At 34.7% G+C, this 15,710-nt stretch overlaps 3 protein-coding genes across 3 annotated transcripts in view; 1 reads left to right on the top strand and 2 right to left on the bottom strand.

Moving 5' to 3' along the window:
* Positions 1-15,710, top strand: part of LOC149477884 (uncharacterized) — a 48,106-nt gene that overhangs the window by 15,576 nt on the left and 16,820 nt on the right. The gene's annotated exons all lie outside the window — the stretch shown is intronic.
* On the bottom strand, positions 1,502-9,280 carry LOC149477887 (FERRY endosomal RAB5 effector complex subunit 3). The gene is made up of 8 exons (XM_089709776.1): positions 8,990-9,280; positions 7,094-7,421; positions 6,438-6,659; positions 5,843-6,016; positions 4,020-4,206; positions 3,389-3,551; positions 2,977-3,095; positions 1,502-2,658 (listed from the first exon to the last, which is right to left on the bottom strand). The coding sequence occupies exons 1-8, from the start codon at positions 9,168-9,170 to the stop codon at positions 2,446-2,448; spliced, it is 1,587 nt and encodes a 528-aa protein (XP_089565902.1). The 5' UTR covers positions 9,171-9,280; the 3' UTR covers positions 1,502-2,445.
* Mlc2 (myosin regulatory light chain 2) lies at positions 10,267-13,511 on the bottom strand. Its single transcript, XM_089709716.1, has 3 exons — positions 13,356-13,511; positions 12,099-12,278; positions 10,267-11,015 (listed from the first exon to the last, which is right to left on the bottom strand). The coding sequence occupies exons 1-3, from the start codon at positions 13,494-13,496 to the stop codon at positions 10,596-10,598; spliced, it is 741 nt and encodes a 246-aa protein (XP_089565842.1). The 5' UTR covers positions 13,497-13,511; the 3' UTR covers positions 10,267-10,595.

The following is a 15,710-nucleotide window of genomic DNA, read 5'->3' as shown; positions in this document are numbered from 1 at the left end:
TGGAGACGTTTAGTTACAATTTCTAGATGCTATAACACATTTTGAAATTTACGTTCTTTGATGAAACTAGTTTATGTAGCTAATACCTACTAGACACATACCAGATACCAACACATAATTTTATGAAAAAAATCGGAATGTTCAGACACATCTTTGTAAGTCCTTACTAGTTCCTACAAGAAAATTAGTTTCCATAGGTATGGGAGTGAATCGTAAATGCCATCACGCTCTAGGTTTATCCAATTAAAATTTTAATCTGACTTCCCTTGCAAAAAAACCTGCTCTGTTTATTTTTGCAGGCTTACGTGGCGACATACCTTTAGTGACATATCACACTAGCGGATTGCGAGCGGTTTCAAAGCGGAGCGGGTGCGCAACGAATACGTTGCGGTTGCGCAGCGAATTCGTTGCGGACGCGTGGCAGATGCGCAACGTTTACGTCGCAGTCATGTACACTCATTAACAAAATGGAATCCGTGCTGGTTGTTACTTATAACTTGTGATAGTATAATAATTATGAGATCATTATTTTTTACGAGTTTCATAACATGTTAATGTTTAGGGTATTGTTTTATCTATTAAATCTTGGTCGAAATGCAATCAGATAACTTAATTGCTCATTAAGAAAGTTCATTAGTGAAATAAATGTTAAAGCTCCTTAACTAAAACAGGGCTATCTTATTATTAGATAAATAGCAGTGAATAGAAAATTTTATCAAGCAACCAGCAACTCACTATCACTTTGCTCATAATTAGGTTCACAAAATCTCTTTATAACATACGTTGCTATGGGAGAGATTATACTGGTCAGTCGTTACATACTTTTGGAATGTATGGTACATTCTAAAAGTCCTAGTAATTCAATTTTATAGCACCTTTTTTTAACAACTCCAGTTGTTATTACATCTTTAGTTAACTGTTAAGTAAGTGCATTTCCACAGTACGGTTAAAAAATTGAGTGCTACAGAAACGATGGAAATATTGAATGGAAGTTAGGCAAGGCGGAAGGGCTGGCTTTTGTGCGAGAGTATACAAAATGACGCGTCCGCAACGAATTCGCTGCGCAACCGCGGCGTGTTCGTTGCGCGCCCGCAACGTATTCGTTGCGCACCCGCTCCGCTTTGAAACCGCTCGCAATCCGCTAGTGTGATATGTCACTTAGTCCTTTAATAAGTCCCTTTAGAGATATTCAAAACGGATAGTCGGTGTTCTATTGGAGTATGTTAGTTTATTAATTCTACGACTTGCCATAACATAAAACGTTGCATTAAACAAGTGCAAGTGGTAAATGTTAAAAATACTTATGTAATGACGATACGAAAGTGCTACTAAATAGTAGTCTAATTGAATAAATGAATGTTTGAGTTTGAGTTTGCAGTTTTAAGTGAGCTTAAAACTGTTGCTATTGGGTGAATAGAGTTGTATGAAATAAAACTAAAAATAAATTTAATTGCATATTTATTGTTTGAGATACATTCAGATATTAATACATCAAATATTTTGTACATTACATACACAATACAGTATAGAGTACAGATTTAATTACGAAAAATAAGATTATATTCGAAAGAAGAATGTTTATTAAGGCTGGGTTGCAACATGTTACTTTAGCAATAACGAATTGTATTTTTAAGTTACGGTTAGGGAAAATGTTAGTGCAACATTTGACACTTTTATAGAGGACGTTTTAATTTTAACACTCTATAACCGCTCGTGTTTCACCCGTTAAAGCTATTGTTAACGTTAAATAATTGTCAGAGGCGTCAAATACAATAGATGAGATGAATTTTATCTTGAGACTGTGATAACTTTAACTATGCTAAAAATACGATGGTGCAACCCATTTCGCTGTCACTGTAAAAGTCACCGCACTTTTTTAATAATACTTGGGGCATGATCTACAATCGATATTGAAGCCAAACTATATAGTTATTATAAATTTTGTCTGTATGTATGTCTTAGAGAGTAAATCAAACTGTTTTTTAATACATTTAACTTTAATAGGAATGTTTAATAAAGTAATAATTTAATAACTATTTATTTACAGATTCTATACAGAAAAAATAATTGTAATGTAATTATTTATCATAACGATTCCTTAAATTAAGATCCACAAGATCTTTTTTTACAATATCGATATTATAATTAATAACAATATCATAACAATTATTCAAGTATATCGAGGAATAACTAACAATATATTATTATACTACTATTTTAATTACAAATTAAATATTATCAGTTACATTATTGTTTCATAGTACTTTAAATCAGTTCTTTGCCACTTTTACAACTATGTATTTACATTCCCCTGCCACTTGCCGTAAAAGTACACTGAGTCAGTCCCCTGCCACTCAACCAGCCAGAACTCATTCCCCTGCCTAATCCACTAGTACTTCAAATCACACTTAATCAGTCCCCTGTACACTTCCCATAGTCCGTTCCTCACTTAAGCTGCCTAACAGGCCCCGCTAATCTAAACGTAGCGGCTAACAAATCAGCCAAAGATGCGAATAAAGCCGGTCCAGTAGAAGGCGGTAAAGCGGCGGTTAATGTTCTCAATTCTGCCCCACCACCTCCGCTAGACTCTAGAACAAAACCTTTGACGCATTTGAGTACTAATTCTGCACGGCGCATGCACCACGACATCGTCATTTCCTGGAAATAAAAAGGCAGGGTAATGATAAATCTTATGGGATAATTGTGGGAAAGTACGCTTATGGGATAGTTGAGTAGGTACTAAAGCTTAAGCCACAGCAAATATTATGATTAGAATATTGAATACACAGTTAATAGTTAAGCTACAGCTTTACAATTTAAACAAAACTTTGCTTTGTATAGCTACACACGACTAGAAAATGAAAATTAGCCTACTTATATTGGTTCACAACTTTAAAAGTAAACCGATGAAGTCTTAAATCGACTATAAGCAGTTATAAAAAGTAACAATATAAAAGATAAACTTAATATTAATACCTCAGTAAGATCGTGTCTCAATAACAGTGGTATAGTGATACTCGTGACGTCATTACAACACGCCGACTTCAATATGTTGCGGAGAGCGAGTATCGCCGGGTGCCGGGATGTTATGTCACCTGTAAATTGTTAAGTTAGTAAATAACGATAGTATAGATAAATAAAATAATTAATTCAAATTCAATTATTTACAAATACTGTGTCATGGATTAGGTTAGATTTTTTGCATATTTTCCACAAATAAACAAATCTCTGCTCTATCCAGATTCCAGACCCCAATTTTTTCCTTCTTTTTACAAATGAACACAACACAACTGTTGTTAATCTGTTCTGCCTTATCAGGACCCCTAAATTTCCCCCTCTAATTTTTTTAGACTTTTTTGCGGTTTTGTCCATATAATGTATTTTAGACCTGCTCTCATCTGTTCATCATCAACCACGAGGTGATAAACAAGATGTGCTTCAGCGAGGTTACTGTGTCGCGTGAGATACACATCACCGGGCTGTAGAGAGTGCTTGCATTTGTTAGTTCGCGCATCGTTGTTGTTTACGCGCTCTGTGTTGCGTTTCTCCGCCTGTTTGTTAAAATTATATAATTAGACTAAAAAATAAGTTTTTAAACTTACGGTCTTACTAATAAAAAGTTAAACAATGGATAAATTTCAACCATTTTCTACCATAGCTGTGTCCTGCTCTTGCTCACATGAAACGTCAACCATAAAAACAAGACAGGTTATTGCAATAAATAATCCATTGCATAGCGAATGGGTAACATTTTATTAGTAAGACCTAATAATCTACATAATATATGGTTAATAATAATAATTAAAAAATAATTAAAAATGGATTTCAACGTTATATACCTACGTGGCTATATAAAAATTGACATGTTTATGTATCTATGCACATGATTTTGTTTCATTATAATTAAATTTCCAAACCCAATAACATGAAACACTTAATAAAACGTCAGCCCCAATTATCTTTTGAGCAAGTATAAATTAAATTAATTATCAGATAAGGTTACGGACAAGACAACTTACCGGTTCCAGCACTTTTTCACTAATATCCCTCAACTGTATTTCTACATCATCAAAATGGTGTTCCGTGGCTTCTCTAGCCAATTTAACTAGAGGAGATCTGGTTGGTTTGTGGTCTGCAAGCAATACCACTGCACTCAAGTCGTTTGAATATAACGCTAGTGCGGGCTGTACTCGATTCCATGTACCACTGAAAAGTTATAATTAGTTAGATATTAAAAAAAAAATTGGTTGTTTGTAAAGTAGGTTTACGATCGAGATGTTTACGTGATAACGTGTTATTGGTGGCAGCGCTCGAGATGAGACGGGAGATCGGTCCGTCTCTCTCTCGTTATACCTGCGATCGCGCTCGTGAGGTTTTGGTGTGACACAAGTTTCTGAACATGTCACCCGACTAAAACGATTTTAAAAACGTTATCATGTCAAAAAACAAACTGCCCTGTCTCTTTATCCACGATCCAGTCTAACCATATACAAAATGTCATCAAAATCGGTTCAGTAGTAAAGACATGAAAACAATAGATACACACAGGTTTTCACATTTTAATAAACAACAGCTCACAATCGCGCTCTAAAAGTGTCCGAATCAAAACTCTGCCAATGCGTATTTAGGCAGAGTTTTTAATGAGCGACACAATAAAGTTTGGACATTACTGCAACATAATAAGGTGTTAATTTCAATGAATGTTTAAAATACTTTTGTCATTATAAAAGTCGATTATGAGTCCAGTTGTTTATAGTAAGTATTAGAATAGATAAATATCAATAAATAGCATGTACCTATTAACAGAGCACAGATCCATAATATCTACAGCGACCAGGCGTATATTGTGCGTCTGTTTGAGCTGCGATCCCAAGTGTATAGTGAAGCTCTCCTCTAGACGAGGCGTTCCAGCGATAACGAACAAAGACGGAAGCTAAACTAGTATAACTATTTATATAATAGGCATGACGAAAGATTTTCAAAACCTCTTCCATAATGTGTGTATACGTTTATTAAACAAGAAAAATCCTATATTTCGTTAATATACTTAAATTTAACGAAGATAAAAGCCATTTTTCAAAAAATATTTATTAACTGTGCTAAAACAGCTCACAAGTGTCATGGCGTAGGCGTGACGTCACTCTTACGTAAATACGTAATTATCTGTATGCATAGCGAAGTAAAATTAAACAAATATTTAATTATAAAGTGTTATAGAATCTAATTTCAAAGTTTATAAGTGGTGTGCAGTAATGCAAAGTGAATCTACATAAAAATAATACCCAAAAAAAGTGTTAGTAATTGTTTAAAGTGAGAAAATAATATGAAATGATTGTATAAATTTGACGCAGAGAAACCCGAACCACATATTCGTGAATTCGCAATTATATTTCTGTTCTGAGTCGATAAAGCATACGTGAAAAAATTGAAAATAAATAAAAATGCGTATTCTCAGCATATTCATAACAACAAAATACACCTGCCGCGAAGTTGTTGTGAGCTGTTTACGTAGACGTGACGTCACGCGTGTTTTAGTCAAAATGGCCGACTGCAGAATTTCAATGTTTTATTTTATTGATAATCTCATTAATCTTAATGTTTTTAATATTTCTAAGTCACTATTTTTAATTTATATATTATACATATTCCCTTAAAAACACTAATTCGAACATTTATGGATACTGTCGTCATGCCTATTCACCTATCCCCTCTATTAACAGAGCACAGATCCATAATATCTAACTATCGAAAACGAACAAAGACGGGAGCTGAACTAGTATAGATAACTATGTATTTATATAACTCAAATAATTATAAATAAATAAAAATAAATAAAACTCACCTATCCCCTCTATTAACAGAGCACAGATCCATAATATCTACAGCGACCAATCGTATATTGTGTGTCTGTTTGAGCTGTGAACCCAAGTGTATAGTGAAGCTTTCTTCTAGACGAGGAGGAGCTGGTTGTAAAGGCCCCGGTAGTTCGGGCGGGAACGAACATAGCGGGGAGTTACTGAAATATAAAATATATTTTGTAGTGTACTTTTGTAAATAACTTTATATTCAAACATACAATCATACTATAAATAAACTGTGGTTCCGTATTTTATTAAAGTTTTCTGTATTACTGGTAGCAATGCCCTTCCATTGAGAGTTATATTTTCATTTTTCAAGTTACGCTTTAGTTTGGTACTTTGTAGTGGTATAAGTTGTATTTTATAGGCATATAAATTATATTTTGATAAAAGTTTTATTTCTGTCAGTGTGCGTGTTTAATAATTATAAATTGAAAGTGAAATTTAATATAATGTGTGATCTAAGTAAAATTGTTATAACTTTGAAATAATTGAAAACGATGTGATCCATAGCAGTGTTGAATTATTGATTGTGTGACATACTTGGATTTATTACATTATGAAAACAAAGTATAATACCTCGGAGTAGCATTTTCGTTCAACTGATAATCATCAATAGCGGCCATCAACCACGCTCTATGCGCCGCTCGCTGCGCGTGACGTAACGCGTCCAACTGCGACTCCCATCGACCTGACGCTACACTTTGTTCCTCAAAATGTTTGGCCGCGAGCGCATTGATTTCCTCCTCTGTGCTTGAGACGTTGAGGAGGCGTATCTTTTGCTCCATTTCTTCTGTTTGTCTGTTATGTGGATGTTGTTTATTGTAGATAAAATAAATATTGATAATCAGAGTTTACAAGTCTTTTTAACTGTATATTTTGTTTGAATAAATATTTGTGATTTTAATTTTGTCTTTTTTTTAATTTATATATATAAAGTGCATTTAAATTTTTAATTTTAATTGTTAACTTTTTAGAATAATAATTATTCTACAATTCAGAATGTTATGATAACCAAAATAATAGTAAACTTGCAATAAATACAACAATATAAAATATGTATTATGTACATAATATTTCATATGCATCCCCATTATCCGTTTCACTCTCTTTTAAAATTAACATAATGTTTATGTTTATTTCATTTCATTTATTAAGACCACAGTTGAAATCTCTAATTTTGTATGTAAGTACATAACAAACTACTTAAATCATAAAAATATAATGAAGCATACCTCTCAGTAAGTTTTTTAACATCATCATCTCTATTCTGAATCATATTCATAACAGTTTTAGCATAAGAACTCTCCACTTGTAATATTGTTTCTAACGCCGGTGAATGTACCAACTTATGATAAGCTGCAGCAAACACTTCTTCATCTGACGAACCTTTCTGTTCAGCAAATTCCAATACATTCTCTTTAAAAGATTTCTCCCAGCCCTTTATAATACCTTCTATATTGAGTTCACCATTTTTTAATTGATTGAGGAGTTTTTCATCTCTTTCATTGTGAAAGTTTTTTGTTTCTTCGGCTATGAAGTTGGCTAGCTTTTCATTTAATTCTGAAAGCAGACTTTATGTTACAATATATTTTTTTTATCTTTGTATTCAAATCTAAAAGCGGTATTTCTTTAGAAATTTGCGGCACGAATTAAGGGGGGGAGGGGAGGGAAAGGGAGGGGGGAGGTAAGAGGAGACCCCCTATAAAGTGGGGGGGTGAGGAAACCCCCCCTTCTATTTTTTTTTTAATTTTTTTTGAGATTATATTTATACTAGCTTACCGCCCGCGGCTTCGCCCGCTTTGACTTAAACCTAATAAATTATATACTAAAACCTTCCTCTTGAATCACTCTATTTATTAAAAAAAACCGCATCAAAATCCGTTGCGTAGTTTGAAAGATTTAAGCATACAAAGGGACATAGGGATAGAGAAAGTGACTTTGTTTTATACTATGTAGTGATGTAGTTAGAAATATAACGAAGATTATGGGCTTTCTTGACTGCTCCGGCGCTGCAGAACGTGGCGCTTGCCCCCGTGTACCTCGTTGCAGGCAGGAGTCTTCACTCGCCTTCGTAGCTTCGGCTTTTTGGTCGCCTTTGGCGACCAGCCTCAGCCACTCCGGCTCGCTTGACTCTGCCTGCTCCTCAGCACACGCGGGCGCCACGCTCCTCCGCGCCTCCGACTTTTTAAATACACTCTAGTGTATGACAGACAAGTACCACGTGGAATCGGGGTGGACAGATTCGGTTCTGTGATTAACAATTTGTGTGCAATATACTTACATACAATAAAAACATTTTTTTTAAATAATTATTTTTCAAATCTTGTATACATGTTTGATACAATTTACAATGGCAATGAATGGATCCATTTTATTTATTTCCACCCATCGTCTCCACATATTCTATAATATTATCACCGAAGTTTGCTGGGTGGTTATAGTTATCTTTTTTAAAAAATCTTTTTACAACATGCCACTGGGACTCAAATGGGTCAGAGGCAACAAATGGGTTTTCTGGGTCTGAGTGATTAACTTTTTTATGAACATACCCATATTGCCCCAAACAATCATATGCTATGCTCGCCAATAACCCGTATGAATTGTTGTCCCCTCAGCAACATGCTTTTGAATGAACTATGGTTTTTAATATGTACATTAAGACATTTGTTATCTCTTTCAAACACAATTCTTGTAGTTTTGTCAATGTAACTCAAACAATTTTGAACATAATCTCAAAAATTAAAAAAAAGATTTCTCTGTAATTACACGTTTCCGCACGAAAAGCCGCTAATGTATGTTTCGGGGCATCATTATCGATCGATAAAAATTAAAATCGCGCCGAAATTCGTGCCGCACGTTTCTAAAGTCAACCCCTAAAAGCTATTTGTGTATTTAAGATTACAAAGATTGATATGCTTACCTATCACTTAAATGAAGCTTGCTATGTTATACCCAAGTTATTACAAAAAGTAACAAAATTTTCTGCTGAATTCATTTACTAACAATAAGATCGCAGTAAATAATAAGGGGCGTCTACAGACTACTTATTATTATTTATAAAGCAATATTTAAATTTCGAATCTATTTCGGCCATGTTTACTTTTAATTCCAAATTTAAAATGACTTACCATCTTCCAAGTATACTGGTATGTGAAACATCTTTATAACTCTCTGAACTAGCTCCCGAGATGAACCTTCATAAGGAATCTCCACCGGCACTTCCAATTTAAAAAGTATTTCTTCATTAGTGCATGTTGGAAATGAAAACTTAAATGTTTTTGTCACGTTTAGCACAGTTTCTGTAGCCATTGTGTTTATATGACAATTTACTTATTAGTACAAAAATAAATTAAGTTTTAAGACTTCTAGTCTCTAGAGGATGGGAATATTTTCTTTATTTATTTTGTTCAGTTGTCAGCTGTCAGAACATTTAGAATTCATTAGTTCGTGACAATGTCAATTGTTCGTGTTCTGTTTGACGCAGAATTCCGAAAACGCTTGTTCTTATGTGTCGGTAATTTATATAATGTGTTTATAATGTATACTTCTATAATACTAATTATTTAAAGCTGTTTGTTTGATTGAAAGAGCTCTTACCTAAATGCGAAAGTTGTGTGTGTTTGTTACTCTTTCACGCAAATACTACTGAACCGATTACAATGAAATTTAGCACACATATAGAGGGTAACTTGGATTAACACATAGGATAGGTTTTATCCCGGAAATCGAACAGGAATGGGAACTATTCAAGTTATTCTTTGAAAACGCGGGCGAAGCCGCGGGCGGAAATCTAGTAAATAATATATGTAATTGTAATAATGTAAGGAGAGAAACGTCTGCATCAACAAAAATATGTTGAATATTGATTATGAAAATAAAAATGAATATAGAAAACACTTTCTATGGCACGTTCTATGGCTCATCTGTAAACAGCTATAAAATGGTTTCTATTAATATAGAAGGAATTAAGAGAGCCAAATACATATTTGACTCGTTTATTTTTTTTTGTATTTTAGGCATTGTCCTACTTTCAGTGGACTGCTGAATGTTATTTTTAGGCAAATTTTGATAGCTGATATTTGATTCCCAAAAATGTGTAGGACATATTTCTTCGGAGATATTTTCTCAGAAACTGTTTTTATTGCGCAACATTCAAATAATATAGAAGACATAGGGTATTGCGTAACTGAGGGGAAATTCAAGAAGTTTATGTCTCATTTAAGTTTAGACAAAGAAATTCTAGGAATTTATTGATTGTCAAAGTGCCAAGAATTTCAGGAAGGTAAAGCAATCACTAATTTACTATTGAGTGCCTAATGCCTATGTTTTGGTCATTTATGAGTTAAGCTTGTACAAATGTATGAACTAGAAATTGGTGTGTAGGTGTGTAATGATAAAGACCAGGTTACTACAAAACTAGGCTTAGAGCCCTATTTTAGTCAGACTTGTGAAAAACTTTATTTGAAACTAAACAAAAATGAATACATAGTATTCCTTGCATCCCTCGTCTCCCGCCGTTTGTTCGCACAAACACCCGTGGTAGGGACAGTTGTACACGCCATTTTGTATAGTAGAACTATATTTTCATTATATATAAATTAAAAAATGGAAACAATAAATTACATAGTGATATAAATAAAAAATAATTTGGTTCGCAACGCGTTTAATCTTCGAACCGCGGGCCGGGTGGTAGCCACTCTATAAGTTCTTAACTCTTCATCGCTTGGAATATAATTACGCGGCTTCACCGCCCTCCTCGTCTTCAGCGCTGGCGGTCAGCATGGTGATGAGCTTCTGGGTGTCAATGTAGCCTTTGTCGTCGATCTCCATCTGGTCGTAGGCCTCGTCGACCTCGTCGGGGGAGAACTTGTCGCCCCAGGTCATGAGGGCGTGTCTGAGGTTCTCGGAGTCGATCTTGCCGTCCTTGTCGAAGGTCTTGAAGGCGTTGATGACTACGTCGTCTTCGTCGGAGCCGCCGGACATGCGGTTCGCGAAGAGGGTGAGGAGCTGGGTGAAGCTGATGGGGCCGGAGGCTTCGCCGACCATGTCGTCGAGCTCCTTCTCGGAGGCGAGCCTGCCGAGGGAGTCGAAAGTGGCGCGGAGGTCGCTCTTGCCGATGATACCGTCCTTGTCGTGGTCCATTAGCTGGAAGGCCTGGAACAAGAGAAACGTTTGTTACTTAATGTGCCATTAATCTATACTAATATTATAAAGCTGAAGAGTTTGTTTGTTTGTTTGAACGCGCTAATCTAGGGAACTACTGGTCCGATTTGAAAAATTCTTTCGGTGTTAGATAGCTCATTTATCGAGGAAGGCTATAGGCTATATATCATCACGCTACGACCAACAGGAGAGGAGCCACGGGGGTGAAACCGCGCGGAGCAGCTAGTATTAATATTATATTGATGTTGTGAAGTAAAATATCGACCGTTTGTTCTTTCTATTTTTTATTATTTTTAAGTACCTATCTCTTTAATGTTAGTCATAATAAGGATAGAATATTCAGAAAAGCTCAAACAATAGCGATGTAATTTGTTTATTAAACAAATTGTCTCACGCACGAGATAACGTGATGATGATTTTGGAATTTAGATATCGGAATTGGAAGACGATTGTTCTGTTTTTTGGACAGGAAATATACCTTGAGTTTAAAGTTATTAGCTACAATATTGATGGTTGAACTTAATGTTTCAGGAAATAATTAAATGTAATTCTCCCTCCCCAAGGTCGCAATCTAAAGATTATCGTTATCACTATTTACTAAAACATTAAAACCTACCATTTTATCTGACCATTTGAACCAAAAGGTTCTAGAAGTAATGGTGCCCCAATGTTAAACTTTACGATCAGCATTTTACGAGCTAATAATCTGCTACAGAGCCTTTGCATATTGCCAATACTTATGGTCCATTTAACAGCAGATTTTTTTTTAATTGGTAATAAGGAAGCGCTTGACCACAATCTCGCCTGATGTTAAGCTGAGATATGGTCTAAGATGGAACGCGCTTCCCTAGAAGGTACCTGTTTACTCTACGCTCGAAGACCCCCATGTTGTACTCGTCGGGGAACACAGATTCAGGAAGCATGTTCCAGTCCCTCGCGGTTCGTATGTGTAATGTGGATCCGAACCGCTTAGTCCGGGTACATGGAACGTCCACCATATGGCGATGCCTAGAATCTGTGCGCCTCGACGATCGATGGATGATACGGTCAACTTAATAACGAGTTTACACTTACTTCTTTGAACTCAGCGACCTGCTTCTGTGTGAACATAGAGAAGACATTGGAACCGGTGCGCTTGGCCTTGCGGCTTCCGCGGGAGGATTGTCTCTCAGCGGGGGCATCAGCAGCAGGGGCCTCCTCAGCGGGCGCTTCTTCTTTGGTCTTCTTCTTCTTGATCTTCTTTTCCTTGTCCGCCTGTGGAGGGGAATTTGTAGTAGAAGCTTTGAGGTCGAAATAAAGGAGTGGATGAAGTATTTTTATTAGGATTTGTGGAAAGTGGTCCTATTTAGTGAATATTTAATTTGTCTTTTATAATTTAAGTATTATAACTCGTGTTTTATTATGTTGAAACTAATAAGTGGGATAGACTGTAAACTATTTAAAGCTGAAAGATTGTTTAAGTATTGATTGTTTGTTGTTTTGGAATTGAATTTACGTAGTTCTTCTAAGAATGAAGTCATGTCTAGAAAGGCTATCTAGAAATTATTTACCAACGCAAACTATTAAGTAAATTATTACCTATTGAGTAAATCAGAATGAACTTAATTAAGTTGTTGAACATCATAAACCGACGTAATTTCCATTTACTATTCCCGACGTATTGATTCATATTATTAATCATTATGCTCTTTTAACTATCTCCAATTATCAAAAATAAGCTTTAAATATTGATAAACTTTTACTTTTGTATCAAAAATCGATGTTTAGTAATCGCATTCTTCGCGTCTTTATATTTAGCACGAAGCCGGCATCATCTTACACGCCTAAATCATTTCATAACGTTCGGCTTCCCAAAATAGAAACCTGTCTACTTTCAGTTACAGTTCATACTGTAAGCCCGGGCTTTTCTATTTTTATTCTGTAAAGCCGGAAGACTGAAATCCGAATAAAATATTTTTAAGAAGATCATCGGGATTTGGTATGCTTTGCGACAGATAGAGCAGAAAAAATAATTGTAACGTTTGCGGATTGTATTTTTAGGAAGCATTATACAAGATACTATTAGGTATTTGAAACTGCTGTTATGCGAACTGTTATTTTGTTATTTATCCCATTGGAAAACCACGTAAGTTTTCAAAATGCTTCAAAAATTTAACCGAATTGATCAACTTGATGATTGATAGCTTCAAAGGGCTTGATAGCTTTGCACCGTGCACCAAGTTGCTATTTACCTCCGTTAGGCATTATCTGTATTATCATGATCGCACTGTTCCCTTCACACCACTATATTATCACTGTGTTCCACTACATGTCACTGTGTCACTCACTTACCATTGTGTTGTTTGTTAGTTCGACGGAAGAGAGACTGTACCGTTCGGCAGTCCCACCCTGACTCCGAGATCCCGTACCCGTTGGATTTACCAAGAGTCTCGGCCCCCCCTCCTCCCGACTCCCACAAACTCTCCATTCCATATATAGTTCGCCAAAACGATAGGTATTGGAGTATCAGAGTGGTTCCGTTTGCTGACCCGGCCGGCCGTATGTTACGAAAATAATTCTGTCCCATTGCTATTCGGTTGAACCACTCAATTGTTATAAATGTGCATTTCGATAGCGTGTTGCTACGCGTTCGATATGTAATTAAAATATCTCTAGATTTATTTGTTTACTTTTTTAATGATCGGACTTTGAAAGTAAGATTTTCAAATCAACTTTTGAAATATTATTCTGATTAACGCTCTTGCGGCTCTTAAGCTCTTGTGGTATTATATAAGTGAAAATTTATTTCAATAATTTTCAAGGGGAAGTCGAAAGTGTTTATTAGATATTATTTTATCAGATTATGGAGCAATACCCATGCCACAGAAACAAACAAAAATAATTGTTTTGTTTTCAATTTGATCCTCAAATTTTCGCTCTTCGTAGGTAGATGAAGTTATGATTGCACTGTTTTATGACTTTTACTATGTTGATCATTTTTATGCATTAAAATAATTACTATGTTATGTTTCATCAACATTCCAGTTCATTTATTTCTAGAAGAATCATAAATATCAAGAATAACAAATGTATAGAATCCATAACGAACTATTTATAAATTGCTTCTGACTAATCTTACAATATCAGAAAGAGTTGTTTAATGTGCATTTAACACTCTTTTATTTAATAATTTACAACCTATTGTTTAAATTGAAATGAACAATAAGATCATTATCTACTATGTTTATGTAAATATTTTTCATGATACCTTCTTTTATATCCTTCATAATTAAATAAATAAAAACTGTATTTAATTATGATACCTATTGATGCTCCATTCATAAAAACTTATTTAATGTAGAGGGTATATACCTAAGTAAATTATTGGTTTTTAACAAGATGATGAGTTGAGACATTCTCATTTGTTTGTAGTTGCTATGCTATAATAAATAATACCTGCAACATAGGTTGTAAGATTTTATTCCTTACATTCTATTTAAGTTTTTTTTTATATGTCTAACGTAGAGATGCTGTTTGATTAGGAATTTAACTTCTGTTTATTTAAAGTTCTGCTACACGATGTTCTTTAGATCCGAACGTTCAAATACATCAACTATTTGATGAAATTCGGATGCAAAAAGTATTGTTATTTTGTAAGATTCACAATTTGATATTGACAAAGTATCGAAAAGCGATGGTGTTGATTACAATAAGGCTATTTCTGTGATGGTGACTAATAATTTATAAATACCGTCGCCCGCCCAGCGCATCCCGACCCGAATAGACGCGCTAACTGTTCAGGTGTTTTCAGGAAAATTACAAATACTAATCACCATCTTTCAAGTTGGTTATTCCTTTATGGGCTATGGGGCAGATGTGAAATTAGTTTTAGATTCTGATAAGTTCCATTGGTCGATTTATTTCATGTAAGTAATATAAAAGCTCTACTGTTTACTGGTAAACTGAATTCTGAAACACATCATCACTACATAACTAGTATAAAAAAGTATGTCGTTGTCTGTCTGTCCCTTTGTATGCTTATTGCTTACATCTTTCTCTCTTTAAAACTACGCAACGGATTTCGAAGCGATTTTTTTTCATTTAGACAATTTATTCGATTTTAAACTAAGCAGAAATAAAGCTAGAGCTTCCGCAAAAGTTCACGCGGATACTCTTTATGGGTTGTAAGGTGAATGACGTTTATACGCAGACTATCGTACTCTACCTGTCGTACCTTTAAGATCTTAATTATATTTTAATTTCATATGCCTTCTGGTAAAACCTTGAGCTAGATATTTTCAATAAACACTATTTCTTTAAAGATGGTGAGGTAAGTAAGGTAAGGTAAGTAAATAATATGATACTGTGAAGTTTATATCGCAAATTACTGTACAGTGGTCTGAATGGATTTGGTTCAAATTTATTCAAAGGGCATTTGTTCTTTAACCCACTTGTAATAAGGTAACCTTAAGCTGGTAAGTAATGAAAATGAAACATGTACCAAATTTAAGATTCCCTTACAACTTTTTAAAAAGTACATCATGCAATTCGTAAATGCCAAAGTTTATATTGAACGAAATTTAACTTCGTTTCAGAACATTACTTGTGTAAAAGTAAAGGTTACTCGACAGACTTATTTTATCACAAAGAAATATAAAATAGTTCGAGATTATTATTTTATGTAACCTTACCTAACAATTGAAACGC

Source organism: Colias philodice, chromosome 23 (genome assembly GCF_061535455.1).
Source record: "Colias philodice isolate Cphi_HAF_F1 chromosome 23, ilColPhil1 Martin Lab GWU primary, whole genome shotgun sequence".
NCBI classification, from domain to species: Eukaryota; Metazoa; Arthropoda; class Insecta; order Lepidoptera; family Pieridae; genus Colias; species Colias philodice.
This window is presented reverse-complemented; position numbering and strand designations above follow the sequence as displayed.

What these genes read in the sequence shown, in the direction of transcription:
- LOC149477887 (XM_089709776.1), bottom strand. Translation starts at nt 9,170, where the DNA reads ATGGCTACAGAAACTGTGCTAAACGTGACAAAAACATTTAAGTTTTCA. An exon ending in GTTAAAAAACTTACTGAGAG is followed by an intron (nt 6,660 to 7,093) that starts GTATGCTTCATT and finishes TCCACATAACAG; the next exon opens with ACAAACAGAAGAAATGGAGC. An exon ending in TGAGACACGATCTTACTGAG is followed by an intron (nt 2,659 to 2,976) that starts GTATTAATATTA and finishes TTTTATTTCCAG; the next exon opens with GAAATGACGATGTCGTGGTG.
- Mlc2 (XM_089709716.1), bottom strand. Translation starts at nt 13,496, where the DNA reads ATGGAATGGAGAGTTTGTGGGAGTCGGGAGGAGGGGGGGCCGAGACTC. An exon ending in AACTAACAAACAACACAATG is followed by an intron (nt 12,279 to 13,355) that starts GTAAGTGAGTGA and finishes TCCCCTCCACAG; the next exon opens with GCGGACAAGGAAAAGAAGAT. An exon ending in AGGTCGCTGAGTTCAAAGAA is followed by an intron (nt 11,016 to 12,098) that starts GTAAGTGTAAAC and finishes CTCTTGTTCCAG; the next exon opens with GCCTTCCAGCTAATGGACCA.